Raw genomic sequence first — 20,007 nt, forward strand, 5'->3', positions numbered from 1 at the left:
ATAGATAGATAGATAGATAGATAGATAGATAGATAGATAGATAGATAGATAGATAGATAGATAGATAGATAGATAGATAGATAGATAGATAGATAGATAGATAGATAGATAGATAGATAGATAGATAGATAGATAGATAGATAGATAGATAGATAGTTTTTTTAAGGTTGCATAATGATTATTATGGACTGACTGTTATTGAAACTCTCACTCTCATGTTATTATACCTCAGTCAAATCCCCAAAAAAGTCCCTACATCCAGACTGTGTCAGTAGTTAAATGTAGACTTCTGTATCATAGATCTGTTTGTGTACCTGATGGGACCAACACAGCCTAAAATAGAACTGTGCTTACAGTGAATTATTCATCAGAGCAGAGATGCCAACATCTCACTCAGACTAACCTGAGATTCAGTCTCACATACCACATGGGTTTCCTGCAAGGAGACCCCCAGCTTCGCCAACACAACCAGGCCTGAGATATCATATGAGATCACTTTTGACTGTCTACCAGTAGTAGTTTGGGTTAGTGGAGCCTGTTTTTAGTGGGCAGTTTCTCATTCTCTGCCGTGACCTGGGAAATGTTAAGCACAATGTTATCTGGTTTGCCTTTCATCTTCCACATTCTCTGTGTCTCTCTCAGGTGCCTTATCAAATGGCTGGAGGTGAGGAAGGTGTGCCCGCTGTGCAACATGCCCGTCTTGCAGCTGGCGCAGCAGCAGAGCATGTCCGAGCCTGTGCCCCCAACGCAGCAGCCTCTGCCCGGGGTGGAGAACCTGGTGTAACCCCTCCCGTTTCTCCTAAAAATTTGACCACCACTACCTTCACACTCCCTCCTGTACAGGTACACGTTCATATCCAAGGACAGACCACAGGATTTGTGCCCAGAGCTACAGTGAAATGTGACCTGCATATGTTCCTGTCCTGCCTTGGTGGCTTTATAACGGATTTTTTTCCAAATTACAATAATAGATGATTTACTCCATCAGTCTTATTTGGGTTTAGCTTTTGTCCTGTGGGATAATGAAGACGAATTAAGTTCACATGGCCAAGCCGTGTTTAAAGTAACCGTTCCACACCAAAGCACTTTTCTGAGGACACCAGTGAGAGGCAAAAAAATACAAGGACTAAAAAAAAAAATAACAACGTTAAAAAACTACTTTTTAACTGAAGTTTTTTTTTAACAAGCACTTTACACAAAACTCAAACTTAGTTGCTTGTGATAGTAGCAAGATCTTCTTTTATATTTTATGATTTCAAACTTTTTTTTAGTTGATGTACACAGAGCCACAGAGCAAATCATTGGTAATATTTTCATTAGAGAGGGTTATGTTTATACTGTATATTAAAGGGACAGCAGCTCTCCAATGTGTATATGTTTGTTTGTGTGTGTGACGGTCAGTAGAATGGCTGTATTGGTAGATACGGTTCGCTGCGACCTGTAGCTGGTGCCCAAAACAAATGTGAATGCAGAGTTTGTGTTATTAAGGTCAGGATGTGACCCAGCAGTATTTGATCTGTGTTCTGTGGACGCCTTTATATTTGACATGCTTTTTTACCTGAGGGCCGTGTTAAATACACACAAACACACACGTCTGTAGCTTTGGGTTCAAGGCTGTATTTGATAAGAATTTTAAAGTAACCGAAAAGGCTAAATGCAAAAGAAAAGGGGTGTAATGATACATCGTTATATCGCGATATAAATATGCGACAATATGTGTCATTGATGTAAAAGATTCGTGATATAGACTTAGTTTTATCCAAGACTCAGCTTACTGTATTTATTAAGTATAATATAACCCAAAAATTAACGTTTCATGTCGCAAACATATAAGATTTCCGTTTAACTTCTAAACATAAATGAAGATATTTTTTATGAAACCTGAGAGGTTTCTGTACCTCCATTTAAAGTCCATTCCTCTAAAACCTAAAGGAACTCAGGAGGCTCATTTTCCAAGTCCCCTTGAGTTAAACAGTTGAGTTTTGCCGTTTTCGAATACATTCAGCCGATCTCTGGGTCTGGCGGTAGCACTTTTAGCATAGCTTAGCATAGATCATTGAATCTGATTAGACCGTTAGCATCACTCTCAAAAAAATGACCAGAGTTTCAATATTATTCCTATTTAAAACTTGACTCTTTTGTAGTTATATCGTGTACTAAGACCGACGGAAAATGAAAAGTTGCGATTTTGTGTAATACCATTGCGCCTGTGCACCCATGGTACGGCAGCAAAGTTCCTTGATTATTACGCCGGAATGAGAGTATAGTTCCTAGCCATATCGGCCAAGAAAATTGCAACTTTTCATTATCCGTCGGTCTTAGTACACGATGGAATAGGAAAAATATCGAAACTCTTTGGTCATTTTTTTGAGCAAGATGCTAGCGGTCTAATCAGATTCAATGATCTATGCTAAGCTATGCTAAAAAGTGCTACCGCCAGACCCGGAGATCGGCTGAATGGATTCGAAAACAGTAAAACTAGGGGAGTTGGAAAATGAGCCTTTTTTTTTTTTTAAAGTTGCTTTTAAAAGATCCAAAAATGTTAAAAGACATCGTAAAAAATAATCAATCGAGTGGTCTAAGTAATCAATCCAAAAGGGAGTCAATGCCCATTTTTACATCAGACATTTTTTTTTACAGCCTGGCACAAAAATTGGTTTTGGCCTATATAGCTAATTTTGCCCTATATAGCTAATTTTGCCCTTTATGACAACTGTGAGGGGGGAGCTTTTTTTTTTTATAACTCATCCGTTTAAATTATATTATGCCTTAAAGTTCTGGATAAGTGGCATGGCCACTTGAGTGACAAGTGGATTGCTGCTGGTTATCTGGGAGTGACGCGCTGCCTAGATGGCGACAGCCGGCTCCGCCCACTTTGGGCTTCAAAAATGCTCTTCAGAAAGGTACGGATGAAGTCACGGACACTATGTCCATTGTTTTATACAGTCTATGGTTACACCCCTAAACAACACTATTGTCACTCTTAAACTTTATTAGATATTCTAAATAATTCAGATTGTCCCACCCAGTCGAAATAACATGATAATTACAGGCCTATAAATAATACCTTTAATTTTTTAAGGAAATTGCAGACCCCTGCGATACGTATGACTTTGGGAACTGCTGCCATAAACCCCCCCTGTTTCCACTAACTGTTCATAGTTGAAGCATTAGTCAGTTTCTGGCTTCCCCATCCACACGTCTTGCAGATGTGTTATAGAGCTAATCCAAATAGTTGCAAATTAAACAAGGCCAAAATCTGAACAAAATGTCCCAAAGCATGGTTTTGTATCTGATGAATTATTATTGCATAAATCGCCCAGTTTTTATGCCCCAGGTACTGTTGGGATGTATTATATTTTCTTAGGCTCAAAGCAGCAAATGTGTTTGTGTCTGTGTGTTTTCATACTGGCTCTCATATTGTGCTACATAGCTTCCTAAAAATATACTTGGCTTAAAGCCCTAGATCTGTCTTCAACAAATATTAATAAATGTAATGCCTCTCGAGTGGGGCAAATCAAACTAGACACGCTACAGATACAAACTAAGATCTGACTAGAAGTCACTGAGATTGGAGAATGCCTTCAGTACAGACCCAGCTGACATTCACAGTCTAGTCTAGTATCATTCCAGCATCTTTCAAGCTTGTCAGTGAATCAGCCCAGCACTTTGTAACACAGAATCCTCCGCCATTAAGATCAGTGAGCAGCCGGTGGATGCAGTCAGCAGGATGGGGCGTTTTATTCTCCAGAGTAGAATGGAAGCTCTGGCTCTTTCCTGCTGTATAGTACTCGTTTTTTCCCCATCATACTAACCTCCTAGGGTCTGGGTGGGTCTCGGTTCCCTTCATGTTAAGGCAGTCTAGAAAAATATGTATAATATTACATATCTGGGCTGGCTAAAACCCAAGAAATGATGCCAAATACATGTTGTTGCTGAGTAGAGTTATCTGACACAAGTAATGCTTTATAAATCTGCAATGATTTTCTTTAAAGTGCTGTCTGGTCATGGATCGAATGTTTTAATACTCATTCATTGCCAAGAAACTGCCCAACATGTTCTGCAGTGTGGCTTTGTTTTAGTTTTTTTTTTTAGAGATTCAGACTGTGAATTAAGTTAAGCTTATTTAATGAGATGTTATTTTTTATTTATTTCTTTTTTTCTTATTGCGCATTTGCTGAGTGTGTGAAGAAAATATATTAAAAAAACAAAAAACAAAATTAAGGCTTCTTTTGGTTTGCTCTGATACTTTGTCTTAACGAAGTGTAAAACACTGAGGGTTTCCTTTAGACTTGTAATTCCTTATCATGGGCAAATATTGGTAAGCGAGTCCTAAATTAGGATCTCTCCTTCATCTTTTTGGCGTTTGTAACACAGCAGGTCTTAAAGTCTCACTCTGATCACGAATGTATACATATAGAGAGCTGTGGTTCGACTGTGTCATTATAATGTGAAAGTAGTTGATTGTGTCGGAAATCGAGTTATGTCACTGCACTTTTCATATTCTTCCGTTTTGATGGTATTGCTGCCTCTTCCGTTGAGGCAGAACTGAAATGGGGCAAAAAAAATGTCTTATTTATTGTGTGCTAAGGTTAAAAAAGGTTAAAACCCATAACATTTCAATAGTATGTTCTAACAGTTCTAATTTAGTGATAATGCAGATTAGGCGAAAAAAAAAAGGCTTTGTTGACATAGTTTAAAAGCAATTTCAAAATCCAAAATCGGCCTGAAAACATATCTAGAAAGTTAAATTAGTGCGTGTATACAGGAGGTATAGTCCTCAAGCACATTGGGAATGTTGTTAAGCGATAGGTTACATTTTTGCTCTGCATATTCAAACTGTTTTCTTTTTTTGTTTACTGATTATTACTGAGAGTGCCATATCTGGTTGACCAATTGTGTTTTGAAAAGACAAAAATAGGATTTAATTTGCAACTTTACAACTTTTGTTTGTTCCTAACAGGCTTTTTAGACTAGAAAAACAACATTTTATTGTGAACAAAAGGCTGTTGGGAAGAGATTGGCAGTATTTCTGTTGTAAAGTAGTGGTTATTTCGTAGAATGTGGTCAAGAGTCACTGAGGCACCTCATGTAATTCAAACATTGTTTTTTTATTTTATTTTTGATACATGATTACTATCAAAACTAAACTGCCAATTTATCAACTATTCCAAAGTCGTTGTGAACCGCCATGAAACTTTCAGCTTCCTCCTTCCCCACACCACTCTTTTGCTCCATTATGAGATGACCTAATATCACCCCATCCCTCACCATTGTGACCTCACAGATGTAAACATGAGCCCCGACCCTTCCCTTCCCAACACTTGTCTTGTTTTAACACTGCTAATGTTTGTGAATCTCACAAACATGTTTGTATAAGTAAGAATTCTGCAGCAGAATATTTTCTGTATAGTATTTGTAAACTATATTTTTGTATATTTAATCAACATTTTGAAGAAAAGAAAAAAAATGCTAAGATGCTTTTTTTTTTGTTTTTGCTAATTTTGTGTTATATTCATTAAAATATGTTGCATGTGACTGACTTGAATTGTAAATAAAGCTGCCAAGTTTTTGAAATAAAGAATATTTGTTGTCTTTCTTCAGTTTGAAAAACAAATGTCTTCAAGATCTGCACTGTATCATTACAATAAATGTAGATTGAGGGATAGTGGGGTAAGCTGTGCCACACATACTTAAAGACCCCCTGTGATAAAAATCTAGTTTTCGATTGTATGTCTATGTGGTGTTTTTAATATGCTTTAAGACAAACCATGTGCAAATTCATAAGTCAACACCATTGCTGAGTATTTTCTCCTTAAAGCTACACTGTGTAACTTTTTTAGTTTATTCTTAGCTAAAAACACTTAGTTCTTTCAAAAATATATGTGCTCATTAATGTATATTTACTTCTTTCAAGTAATAAAGTATTCTCGTAAGTTTATAATATGCCATTGAAAATACATACGGGTGAGGGGTTCGAATGCGGGTCGCCATGTTGCCCCTCCATCTTGAAAGTACATTAGCCAAAGAGGGACATACCTGTGAATTCAAGCTTTGCCTTTCACATTTTAACACTCTATGGCACTGTGTCGAATGTGGACGAGGTCGAACTGGAAGCCATGTTAATCTTGGACTAAATCGGCCACCGTAGGAGTTAAAACGAAATCGGAATTGAGAGGAACAGAAACTAACCTTCACTGGATGGTCATATACCTTTTAACCGCTAGATGGGGGAAAATATCACACAGTGTAGCTTTAAAACTGCAGTGAACCAAAGACGCTGGTGTTTCTGACGTCACAAACTACCTTGTAACCAATCACATCAACGTGTGGGCGGGCTTCAGCATATCATTAACTAGGATCGCTCTGAAGCAGGGGAGTCTCAAGAGAATCCAGGTTATCCCAGTATATTTTTCTGTTGATATGAAAAAATTTGCACATTTAGCAATTTAAAAAAGTTTTAAGGGATACATTGATTGACTACAGGGGGACTTTAAGTTGTCCTCTAAGTAAGAAATTAGGTTTAATATTCAAAATTAGGTCTAATGCTTTTTCATGCATTCTGATTTATTTACACTGTTAAAGAGTTGGATGTTCATGCTAAACATGGCCAAAATTTGATGGCCATCTGTCATTTTGTTTTTAGAAAACTAAATAAACAAGGCAAGTGTGTTTGTCATAGGTGTGTCAGTAGGTCGTTACAGCTTATCTGTCTTTTGTAAATCTAATAAAACAAAATACTTTTTGATATATGACCTAGGTAGGTCTACTCAAGATTAACATGAGATTGGCAGAAACTGTGTCACATCATCACAACCCACAACAACATCACAAGTTTTTTTACACCTGTATATCTCTGGGATGTACACACATGTCCATGCTTCACACATCACTTGAGGATACGCAGGAAACATCTGGGCCCGTATTTATCAAGCATCTGAGATTTACTCACAAGAACACTGCTTAGAATTGACTTAAGAGTAAAAAAAGACTTGGCTCAAAGCTGAGCTTAAAAGTTAGTTATCAAGCATCTCAATCATACTTTAAGTGAAGTGTAGGACTAAATCTTAAGTGTCAGTCTTAGAGTTGATTCACACAAACAGGATTTTGGATGATAGGTATGAACCAATCACTGAATAGATGTCCTTCACTGAATAGATGTAGAATTTATGATATAATCAGCCACCATGGATTCCAAAAGAAAACCGAACTGGCGGGAGGAAGAAGCGCTACTGCTTGCTGAATTAGTTGAACAGAGGAAAAGTTATAAAAGGCAAGTTCAGCCCATTATCCAGCACTGACAAAGATGATGCGTGCTCTGTCCAAACAATACCGTTTGATTCATTATCAAAACATTTCAAAAACATTCTTCTTCTTCTAAAAAGATTTGCGCACGTCTCTGTCTCCTCAGTGCCATCACAAGCCCCTACTGGCAACTCCGAACCACTTGAGAGACATCTCGAGCTGTCTTAAAGGTGCACAATGTACAATTTTTTGAGCAAAATATCCAAAAACAACTAGGCCAGTGTTTTTGTTCAGTTGAGTACTTATCCCAAATGTTTCCAACTAATTGTAAATCGTGAGAAATTGCTATTTTAACCAAGGAACCGGGACGTGTGAGGGAGTCGCCTGTCGCCCACCCTCGGTTCCCGGTTTTATTTTGCAGAAACGCTTTGCTCTCACTGCAGTGTGAACAAGTGTCATAGCAGCAGCCAAGCGAACGCACAGAGTAACGTCATAACATAATTTTCAACACACTCAGATGTATCTAATATGATAAACAGAGCTGCGTTACCTCACTCATGACCGGAAACCCAGAAGTGGCGCCGACGACTGTGTCATAATAAAAGTCCCGCCGCTCTTCTCATTAATAATCGCTCCAGCGGCCTTGCTTAGCTGCTCCACAACACTCGGTCCTGCTCTGCTTCATACTACAGTAACGTTAATAATCGCATCCATGAACATGATTTCTGCCTGAGTCCTATCCTGATTCTTTTCCACCGGCTGTGAGGTGAAGACTACGTCTTTTCATCAAACTACGCCTTTGTTTTGAACAGGTGACCTCTAGTGGACGGAAAAGTTACATAGTGCACCTTTAAATAACTGGGAGAGTAAGAGTGATTCTTAGCTTTAAGAAATTTGATAAGTTGCTTTTATACTTAAGTTTGAAAGTAGGAGTAGCCTACATTTCATGAATTCTCAGCACTTAAGACTAAAAAGGCACTTTGAGAAGCTTGATAAATACGGGCCCAGGTCCGATTCTTCATTCTCAAGCTCTCTACAGTAGCCTTCCTTCAATCCTCAGTCTCTTATAATTTAATAGGGGGTTTAGAAAATAATTAAATTAGATTTTCTCCCAAACACTATTGTCCCTCACCCCAATGTAGGCTACGTTGGCCAAAGAACGTTGCCTCACATTTTATTCTAATAAATGTAAATATCTAGTTACTAACTCGAGTTAAATGTTTGTCCGAAAGGCCAATAACCCTATTCTGCCCTCCAGCCATATTGACCCACTTCAGTTCACTCTCAGCGTGTTAGCACGTGCTCATCAAACAACACAATTCCCTCTGCAGATAAGCCCACAGGAGAACAAGAGCTTGTCTGAACTGTACACAAATAAATACACACAGCTATCAGTTTCTTTTCTAAATGGAAATTCCTCCTGCGTGATAAAACAAAGTTTATATGTAAACAGTCATGTAGCCATATTATACTAGGTGTAACAATCATTTACTAAAGCAATTGGAAATGACGAGTGAAGTGTAGGGCCTACAGACCGCGATATGTTCTGCCTGCTTAAACTGTAAACTACTGGCCTCTGGTGGACACTGTGGTGTAATCAATGTAAAATTAAGAGTTTCTATATTTTAAATAATATTGCGCAAACAGGACAATGCACAGCACAATGATCAGCCCTCGGCAAAATGCTCATTACACGACAAAATGTGCTTTTAATGAGAAACATTTTGTAGACAACGAGCTGGTCCAAATATAATAAAAGTCCTCTAATGATAGGCCACTGCCTGAGGTTGCACTTAACCTCTCGTTACATTTACATTTTACACTGAATGAAAAATCATTTTATTTGTATTTTTTTTTTTTACTCCGTGTATGTTGAGAGTGAATTTACAACGTCTGTACTTTTAACAACCGAAAATTGGTGCCAAAATAAATGTTTTTGTCATTGTTAGTTAATATTACCAAATGAAGCCTTATTGCAAAGTGTTACCAAATAATCTTTATATCCTCCATGGGACCCAGGAATAGACGTTTGTCCTCTGTAGTGGACATTATATTTTAGTAAATTTCTCTGACACCATACATATCACAGTTTTGTCCTGCATGTAAAGAACACATTCAGGGCTTTTCACAGATACCAAAATGATACCAAATGTTTGGAATTTCACAATGACAACTGCCTCTCCTTGGACTTTAAAAATGACTGACATTAATTTAGAGATAGAAAATGTAAAACTCTTTTGTAAATATGATTTAAATCTGACTAACTATTGAATTGTTTGTCATAAATCAACATCTCAGGAAAATGTTATGGGTTTCTGTTACAAAACAGGAGATACATTTCATACATGTCCACTGTAGAGGACACCGGGACTTAAAGCATGTTCATCAGGCATTTTGGGACACAAAACTGAATAGGGAAATAAATTATATTTCAATATTCCTATGAAATATTAGACATTATGATGAAAATCTTGCCAATTACTACTCCCATTATTACGCTTCTTTTTTTCATTACATGTTGCCCCAAAAACACATTAATATGCAAATTAGATACAATGCAGATACATTTTATCTGATGGGAAAACCTGCTTATGGCCATATTACATAAAGCAAAATTGTATATCAAATCATTCTGTTATATATCTTTCATTAACATTAAGAATCATCTTTGTACAAAATTTGGTATAAAAAATACTGAAACCTAAAAATTGATTGGTGAATTTTTTTTTTTAAATCCCATTGTTTGTGTATTAATGTCTATTCATGTATTTTTATTTTATTTATTTATTAATTTTTAATTGAGTCCTGCTGTCAACTGACTCTCCTCTCTCTCTCTTATGCCATCTGAATCGATCCCTCCTGCAGCAGGACCCAAGCCATCACATGGTAAGATGGTATTAATCACAAACGAAAAAGAAACACATGGGCCAGGTGACTTCATAAATAATGCAGGGTTTTTTCTGTAATTTCTGACCTTACAGTTTATAATGTTAAATTACAAAGAGAGAAGCTGTAAAGTTCAAGGTTCTCATCGTTCTGCACAGAATGCTGCCATCTGATTCAGTGTCTCCTGCAGCAGGATCCAAGCCGGACGATTGGTTTGGAAGAAATCCTGCTCCAATCATGGTTTACTGAGCCTCCAATCAGCTACTAATGACTTTGAAGAAATTATTTTATATGTAATATTTTTCATGCATTCATTTTGAAATGTCGCTTGTTTATTCTGATACAATTCTGATGTAAAATCTCATCTAAGTGTAACGCATGTAGCCAATAACCCTGATTCCTGTATTTTGTTTCAGGCCACCCTTTAAGACAGAAGAAACCGGAAAATGTAAATAGGGCAAATTAAATGGAAATTTTATTTGCACTAGTCTACTTACCACAACAGTTCCTGTGATCCCTCCAAACCGTAGCGCCTTGTTGGCTTAGCAAGCTTGGTAGTGTCTGACACCTTGCCAACATCTCCATGTCATGGTCATCGTGATCCTAGAAGTTCCTCTCATGGCCCAGAGGTTCCTGTCACGACCTCTCCATCCCTCAGCGTAACGTCTGGCGAGGCTCCCAAGCATCTGCCGCATTGGCTTGAGGCAGTAATATATGCATTTGGTTGTATTTGCTTATTTGTTGTCCACATACAACATGAATAAAATGGGACCATGCACAAATTTTGTATACGTATTAGTATACAGTACCAGTACAAAGTTTGGAAACATTACTATTTTTTAATGTTTTTAAAAATAAGTTTATGGTCATTAATCCAGCATTTAGTTGAAAAATACAGGGAAAAAAAATAATATTGTGAAATATTATTACAATTTAATATAACATTTTCTATATTAAAATATAATTTATTTCGGTGATGCAAAGCTGAATTTTCATTAGTCGTTACTCCAGTCTTCAGTGTGCTTCAGAAATCATTCTAATATGCTGATTTGTTATCAATGTTGGAAACAGTTGTGCTGCCTAATATTTTTTTGGAACCTGTGATACCTTTTTTTTCAGGATTCATTGATGAATAAAAAGTTTAAAAGAACAGTATTTATTTAAAATATAAATCTTTTCTAACAATATAAATCTTTACTTTTTATCAATTAAACATCTTTGCTGAATAAAAGTATTATTTTTTCAAAAAAAGAAAGAAAGAAAAATTACTGAGCCCAAACTTTTGAACAGTAGTGTATATTGTTATAAAATATTTATATATATTTTTAACTTGTTATTCATCAAAGATTTCTGAAAAAAAGTATATAAAAAATATTAAGCAGCACAACTGTTTCCAACATTGATAATAAATCAGCATATTAGAAATAAATCTAAATAAAAATAAAATGCTGGGTTAAAAATAACCCAGCTTGGGTTGAAAATGGACTAACCCAGCAATTGGGTTGTTTTAAGCAAATATTTAATACAACCCCTGGGTTAAATCAACCCAATTGCTGGGTTAGTCCATTTTCAACCCAACTTGGGTTATTTTTATCCCAGCATTTTTTAGAGTGTATATATATATATATATATATATATATATATATATATATATATATATATATATATATATATATATATATATATATATATATATATATATATATATATATATATATATATATATATATATATATATATATATATATATATATATATATATATATATACACTCACCTAAAGGATAGGAACACCTGTTCAAATTCTCAATTCGCAATTATCTAATCAACCAATCACATGGCAGTTGCTTCAATGCATTTAGGGGTGTGTTCCTGGTCAAGACAATCTCCTGAACTCCAAACTGAATGTCAGAATGGGAAATAAAGGTGATTTAATCAATTTTGAGCGTGGCATGGTTGTTGGTGCCAGACGGGCCGGTCTGAGTATTTCACAATCTGCTCAGTTACTGGGATTTTCACGCACAACCATTTCTAGGGTTTACAAATAATGGTGTGAAAAGGGAAAAACATCCAGTATGCGGCAGTCCTGTGGGCAAAAATGCCTTGTTGATGCTAGAGGTCAGAGGAGAATGGGCCGACTGATTCAAGCTGATAGAACAGCAACTTTGACTGATATAATCACTCGTTACAACCGAGGTATGCAGAAAAGCATTTGTGAAGCCACAACACGCACAACCTTGAGGCAGATGGGCTATAACAGCAGAAGACCCCACCGGGTACCACTCATCTCCAATATAAATAGGAAAACGAGGCTGCAATTTGCACAAGCTCACCAAAATTGGACAGTTGAAGACTGGAAAAATGTTGCCTGGTCTGATGAGTCTCGATTTCTGTTGAGACATTCAGATGGTAGAGTCGGAATTTGGCGTAAACAGAATGAGAACATGGATCCATCATGCCTTGTTACCACTGTGCAGGCTGGTGGTGGTGGTGTAATGGTGTGGGGGATGTTTTCTTGGCACACTTTAGGCCCCTTAGTGCCAATTGGGCATCGTTTAAATGCCACGGCCTACCTGAGCATTGTTTCTGACCATGTCCATCCCTTTATGACCACCATGTACCCATCCTCTGATGGCTACTTCCAGCAGGATAATGCACCATGTCACAAAGCTCGAATCATTTCAATTGGTTTCTTGAACATGACAATGAGTTCACTGTACTAAAATGGCCCCCACAGTCACCAGATCTCAACCCAATAGAGAACGGGAGCTTTGTGCCCTGGATGTGCATCCCACAAATCTCCATCAACTGCAAGATGCTATCCTATCAATATGGGCCAACATTTCTAAAGAATGCTTTCAGCACCTTGTTGAATCAATGCCACGTAGAATTAAGGCAGTTCTGAAGGCGAAAGGGGGTCAAACACAGTATTAGTATATGGCGTTTCTAAAAACCCTTTAGGTGAGTGTGTGTATATATATATATATATATATATATATATATATATATATATATATATATATATATATATATATATATATATATATATATATATATATATATATATATATATATATATATATATATATATATATATATATATATATATATATATTCCATGTTAGTAAAATGGGCAAGTGAAAAGATCTGAGTGACTTTGACAAAGGCCAAATAGTGGTGACTAAATGGCTCTCATCACCAAAACAGCAAGTCTTTTGGGATGTTCCTAGCATGCAGTGGTTAGTAGCCTAATACAAAGACCTCTTCACACAATATGAGTATATGTATCAGGTTTTTATTTTAACTCATAGAATGCCTGGAACAAAATGGCATGAAATTTGGAATGTAAACAATTCCATCACACTCTTATAATCAGCTTTTCGCAAACTGGAATAACCTGGTCGAAAAGACAATAAGGAATGCTATTAAGCAGGCCACAACAATACAACGAATGAAAAAAAAAAGGTCTGCAGTCAGTATTTCCCACAGGCAAGAAAAGAGTTTAAACATGAACATTTTCCAATAAATATTCAACTTTGGGTGATGAATTGCCTTCTTGTGCAACAGCAGAGAATGTGCAGGGTATTCATTAAATAACATCAATGCAATCTGTTGGTATAAAAAAGCAACACAATTCAATTTATGTTGCAAGATGTTTGAGGTAATGCATGAAAGCAGTTCAGACAGATGGGCATAAAATACAATCATTCAAACGAGAGCCTAAGAGGTAATGACGATGACTAAAGAACACGACAGCACAAAGCTGAACATCGAAGAAGCCATATATCAATAATGCCAAATCAAGGAATGAATGCCAAATTCATGTATATAGTTAAGCAGAAAAAAATACTGTTTGAATTTAGACAGTGAATGCCGTTTCTGTCGTTATTTCACTGCAGCCGATTCCACAAAACGCTGTGGAACAAAAAAACATTCTGGTTGTAGATTTGTCTTTTTTGACATACTTTTAATAATAGGTCCTTGATTTGATGGTTACAATTACAGCTACACATGAATTGTCACAACATCTGGCACCTAACAATAGCTAACACCATTAAAACTGATTATTTCAAGTAGTTCTGTGGTACAAAAACAATGGTTATGCTTACATAAAAGTTCTATTTCTGACTGCTTCAGAAAGTGGCATTCTGTGATCGATCCCATTGTCTTCCCTCCAAGTCATTTTCTAAATCTGTTGGTATCAATTCGAGTTTTGGGTTGGTCACATGGTTCAGAACATTTTCAATACAATTTCAAATTCAAAGCGCTCACACTATTAACCCGGCACATCATCACTTTCACCACTTATTGAAATCAAAGCAAATCAATTAAAAATAAAAACATGATTGAATGTTTTTACATGACCAAGCAATTATATTTATATATATATATTAATTTTACTATGTATTTTTATATTGCAGGTTAATGCTATGCATTAAATAAGACCACTGCAAGGGTTTCATAAAAAGTCACAAACTATTGAAAGGACCGATCACGCGATGAATGAAAAGCTGATAGTCTTCCGGTGCAAAGCTTAGGAAAAGAGGAATTGCACATGAATTATACGAAAGCAACCATCATCTGATAAAAAAAAAAAAAGTGCATTACATATGTCAGAATCTTTAAAAAGGCTCGACGTTAAACAAAATAGAACATCAACAGCTTAATACTAAACATTAGCAGTTACTTTTTTATCATAATAATGGTGCAACGGTTGCTCAGTCTAAAAATGAAAGGCAGCAAGCAGAGCACTCAGATCTAATAATCTAATAACATCTACAGCAGAACAGTTGAAAAGGCAACATGATATATAATGCTCTAGCACAAACATGCCATCATCATAGACATCTCTTTTTTTATAGAAATAAATAGTTGAAATAAACTGTACTCTGTGTTTAAATTATATTTCCATCTCTATAGGACTCTGATACACATTCAATATAAAGCATCTATCATACACAGCATACTGCAAACTCCATACCTTTGAACTCCGGGAAACCCTTTCCAGGCGGAATCCCGTTAAACGCTCTTTCTTGGTTACATTTCAAATATGTACACCGTTTTGTAATTCCTTTCCTATAGAAACAACATATACATATAGTTTTTTTTAAAGTCTTCAGAAGACAAGAGTGCCTGCACACTCGAAAAGTCATTGTGTGGGGTTGTGGGTAAAGTTTGCCCTATTCCACCTTCTTTCTTGTTGAAGATGGTCTTGCAGTTTCCATTCTGGTCCACATTGCTTCATTTTGAACAGCCATCCTGAAGAAACCTCAGGCAGATCATGTGAACACTCCTCTCATGCCAATTTAAGCCCCGTAATGTGTTTTAAGACAGGATGTAGAACATTGCACTACAGAAGTGCTCATCTTGACTAAAGCACTTAGACCGTTTAAACTGTGTGATTTTAGCCCAAGGGGAGCAGAAATGCCTGATGGGTAAGTCGTACAGCACCGAGAGCGGTCGAGACCATTACTTGCATCAGTATTATTGCATCAGCGTGTTTAAAAAGAAAAAAAGAAACGATGAGAATGGCAAATTCTAGTTTCTTTGAATGATTGACTTCTAGCTAAAAACCATTGAAGTGCTTTAACATTCATTTCCAGACCTTCCTAAGCATGGAGTAATATTCCAACAGAAAGCAAAACCTGACATGTCATGCGATCTACTCAAAAGTGCACCAAAAACTTAACAGGAAATCAACTTTTTCTCTTTGAAAACAAACAACGATGTTATTTTGGCCTTGACAGAACAAGGCTAGGAATATTGAATTCAATCTCATTTTTCATTTTCTGGTCTGACTGCACCAGCCTAATATGGCTATTGTTAACGTACTTTAACATTTTAAAGGTCCAAGGAACCAAAGCCTAAACCACATATCCGAAGTGCAGTTCTTACAGATTCTCTGAAGAACCTAACATGACACCTGCATATATTTGTCACACCTTCTACTCAATAGTGCAGTGTGTACATTCAGAACTCGGATTCTCCAACCTTTAGAACATGGAAAGTACCATCTGAAATCAACAGCAGATGGGGAAGTAATCTATTCAGCGCCACCAGCCTGAGTTCCATCAAATTTCTTCCGAAGTTTGAACGGTAAGAGATGGAGCAGTGAGATCTGAGGTGAAACGGTAGGCGTAGATTGGGGTGACAGCACCATGAGCTTGTCTCTATCCCTTAAATTCCCTTTTGATAAGTGCACACCTTGTAGGGGATAACTTAAGACCTTTTATACTCCACTGATTCACTAATGGCACATTGGGAATGACCAAAACTCAACCTTGAAAACAAAATGTCGAAGCTATGGATGGCACATTATGGAGAAGGCATCTGAAATCAGTCTGGAACAACAGATCCAACGATGAGAAACAATGTCTTGCCAGAGAGACCCTGGTCATGGAAATACGGCTAAAAGACTGGAGGGTCTGACATGAAAGAGGCAGCGGAGATTGGCTTCTTCATTCGGTTTGAACTCCTGCTTATGGACACAAGGTATCTGCAAGTAATAGTAGTTACTATGGAGACACAGCATCCCCTGAAGAAGGGTAAGCCATGTTTGAAGCTGGTGAATATGTTATGTCGAAACTGTCCAAGTAATGTGGCTGGCCGAAGCATCCAGGCGACTAATGAACTAATGTGTCTCTTTGCTGAACGTTGGGGAAGCAATCGAGCTGATCACGCAAACACACACTCCCACATTAATAACTTACCCATGTGCATTTAACATTTGTGCTGTTTGGATTTCACATTGATTGTATGTTTCAGTTCAATCTGGAATATGAGACAGTTCCTCCTGCAGCTCTGTGCTCTGAAGAGAGACGTCACGTTCTCCAAGATCTTAAAGTTAGGGCGTTTGGCAAGTAGGAGAAAAATCCCTAGTCTGTAATCGTAACTCGTTTTGCAATTGGGTCTGGTTGTTGGAACGGGATCCAAGGCAAGTAATCATGCCTTCTCGTAGAGTTTGTTCGTATTATCTTTACAATCTCCTCTATTTGGTTGCGTCGTGTCAAAGCTAACAGATGCGTCCGTCTTGGTGTGGTAGACTGGTGTTTAGAGTTCAAACTGAAGCGCAAGTGTTTAATTCTTCCTCATTTCATCAAGGAGAATTACTCGATCAGGTTGAAATATTCGGTGAACCTTCATGTGGCTCTGACCTCAACATAGCAGAGTTAGCACAAGCCATCTGCCTTCACATGGAGGATTTTGGAGAAACCAGGTCTTTTCTTGAGAGCCTGAGAGAAGAAGGCAGAAAGGATGTGAATGAACAGGTGTTCTATTTCTGGAAATATGAATGACATATGGGTAATTCATAGCACAAAGTGAAATGAATTGAAAACTGCACTTACAGCATTTCATTATAATTTAAAAGTGCACTACTGAAGATGGTAAAAATGAACAGAATTACAGAGAGAGCACAATAGTCAGATCTGATTTGGCAGGATATTTCATGTTTGTTTCAAAGTCTCTTCACATTCTGATAGCAACCACTTAGTTAAGCGGTCTAAATGTATTTATTTGTATACATATCGTCTGTGAAAGGTATAGTACCATAAAATTATCATTCAATTAATTGCATTCGGTTCGATGGAATTAATTTGTAAATGGAAATAGTGCTAAAATAACACAAATATTAGATGAAAAACTTGAGAAATCGAAATAACAAAGTTTAAGAACTATGCTATTCTTTAACAGTACATCATAAAATAACACTGTCGAACAATATCGAAGTTGCAATTTTATGTTTCAACCACAGCTGGCGATAGAGAGGTCAAAGTTCCATAGTACTTTGTTAAATTTAAATTCAAATTACAATTCCACATTCTGTTGCTACATCAATTCAAATTCAGTCTACATTAGGGTTGAGTACCGTTCACATTTTAACCGGTTGAAATAAACTGAAATTCGCGACCGGTACCTAATGGTACCTTTTTTCGCTACTTTAGGGATACACTGTAAAGAAACTATAAGCAATTTATAGAAGTGTTATTGACATTATGCCAGAGCTGCCTTGGTCTCTGTCTGCCATTGTCTGTGATGTTTGTTTACTGTAATATTTACCAGTAAATTGTAGGCTACTAGCTACTTAATTAATTGAATTCATAAAAACAACCATATTATTATTATTTTCTTTTTAATTAAATTTTCGATGAAAAGATTTCCCACAAATTCTGTATTGTGTATTTTCTGGTAATCAAATAAAGCCATAAAACATTAATTTCTCTTTTAACTTAATTAACAAACTTTTTTGTCGAACAAAGTGCTGCACAACTGGGCCCGTATTCATAAAGATTCTAAGGGTCCTCTCAGAAAACTTCTAATTTAGCTTAAAAACTTTTACATAGGAGTCTTATCTTAAGAGCTATTTGTGACCGATCTGAGAGCAACTCTGAGCAAGGAAAATACAAAAACTTTTATCTTAGTGAAGAGGCGGGGCTGACCCCGTTGCTATGTTGCATTTCTTTTGAAGACTGTGATTGGTTGGTTGTCCAAAAAGGGGAAAAAAGGAGCGCTTTTAAGTATAGGGTCTATTCTAAGCCTTCACTTTGAAATAACAAGCGCAAATTGTCCTATTTTACTGCTCTCTCTCACTCACACACACACATTATATATATGTATATAAATCCTTTTATCATTTACCATGCTGTTGATTTTCTATAAGGTATTTGATTGGCTTAGAACTATAAACATTGTTCCACTCTTTCCAATTACACTGATTGCTGGCATGTCTATTTAATTGGTGGTTTGAAAGTTGGGTTTAATGCAACAAACATGATCCCTGCACAATCTAATCTATAGCGTCTTATTAAGTCACTGTCATCCATTGTCTGCAACACATTTCTTCTCCCTCTTCGTCTTTCTGCCATTTTCTCCGTTGCTAAAGAAACTCTTAAAAGTCCTCGTCCGTACTCCTAAAAAATTTGACCTTAAGACCTCTTTTAAGGGTTAAGATGCTTTCTGAATTACTTTTTTCTTTACTAGGATTTTTTAGTTAATTTTAAGAGTAAACGGCCACATTTCAAAGAATTTTCTTAGAATTTTGTCACTAGGAGCTACTCTTTGCATTAAGATTCTTTATGAATACGGGCCCTGAGCTTTATCCTGTTCAAATTAAAACATGGAAGAAATATAGAGATTTTTTATTAAAAAATAAAGTTTTGATAATATTATTATTATTATATTAGTGTTATTATTATTACACTGAGACGTATCTAAATTCTACTACACAACAGTAATATATTTGTCAAGTTAAACCAAACTTTTATTTTGACGGGTTGCCGTGAATACCTTTTTTTTCTGAGTTTCTGTTTTTCTCAAATGAAACGGAAAAATGCTCACAAAGTGACTCTCAGAACGGCTCTGGAGATGACGGTCATGCATTCATGTCCTCGTATGAGATGGAAACACGCGTACCGATTGATTTAATGTGAATCGGTACACTGAAGTACCGGCGTAATTCGGTCGGTGCCCTTAAACGTACCGAGTTCGGTACCCAACCCAGGAACTGAATTGGAATTTGAAAGACATTTGAAAACTGATGACGAAAGCGCCTGCTAAGTGTACTATTCTATTTTAATTTTGTTGAGGTTTGTAATAAACTGCTTGCTTTGTTTCTCATTTGTAAGTATCTTTGGATAAAAAGTGGACAAATTAGCAATGAGGTGTTAATGTTACATATTTTGAGATTTTTAAATATCTCTGGATCATAATCATATCTGCACTTGTATTTTGATAGGTTCAACTGATCCTGTGATATTATTAAATGGTATTTGGTTTTTTAAATAATGAATAAACCACATGGAGGAGCCAAAACACTGAGATGATATAGATCTGGGACCGTATACACAAAACATTTTATCTTACCACTAAGAGATCTCCC

At 36.5% G+C, this 20,007-nt stretch overlaps 2 protein-coding genes across 4 annotated transcripts in view; one reads left to right on the plus strand and one right to left on the minus strand.

Moving 5' to 3' along the window:
• Positions 1 to 1,795, plus strand: part of rnf24 (ring finger protein 24) — a 34,438-nt gene extending 32,643 nt beyond the window's left edge. For all 3 annotated transcript variants that reach the window (XM_079812287.1, XM_079812285.1, XM_079812286.1), the window contains one exon: positions 643 to 1,795. In XM_079812287.1, the coding sequence (XP_079668413.1) occupies positions 643 to 784 (142 nt within the window). In that variant the 3' untranslated portion in view covers positions 785 to 1,795. The remainder of the gene's footprint in view (positions 1 to 642) is intronic.
• A 14,124-nt stretch (positions 1,796 to 15,919) lies between these two features.
• The window catches only part of fbxo41 (F-box protein 41), a 76,998-nt gene continuing 72,910 nt past the window's right edge, over positions 15,920 to 20,007 (minus strand). The window contains exon 13 of the mRNA XM_079813001.1: positions 15,920 to 17,362. Coding sequence (XP_079669127.1) covers positions 17,300 to 17,362 — 63 coding nt within the window. The 3' untranslated portion in view covers positions 15,920 to 17,299. The remainder of the gene's footprint in view (positions 17,363 to 20,007) is intronic.

This window comes from Gobio gobio (assembly GCF_949357685.1).
Source record: "Gobio gobio genome assembly, chromosome: 3".
In the NCBI taxonomy this organism is placed as follows: Eukaryota; Metazoa; Chordata; class Actinopteri; order Cypriniformes; family Gobionidae; genus Gobio; species Gobio gobio.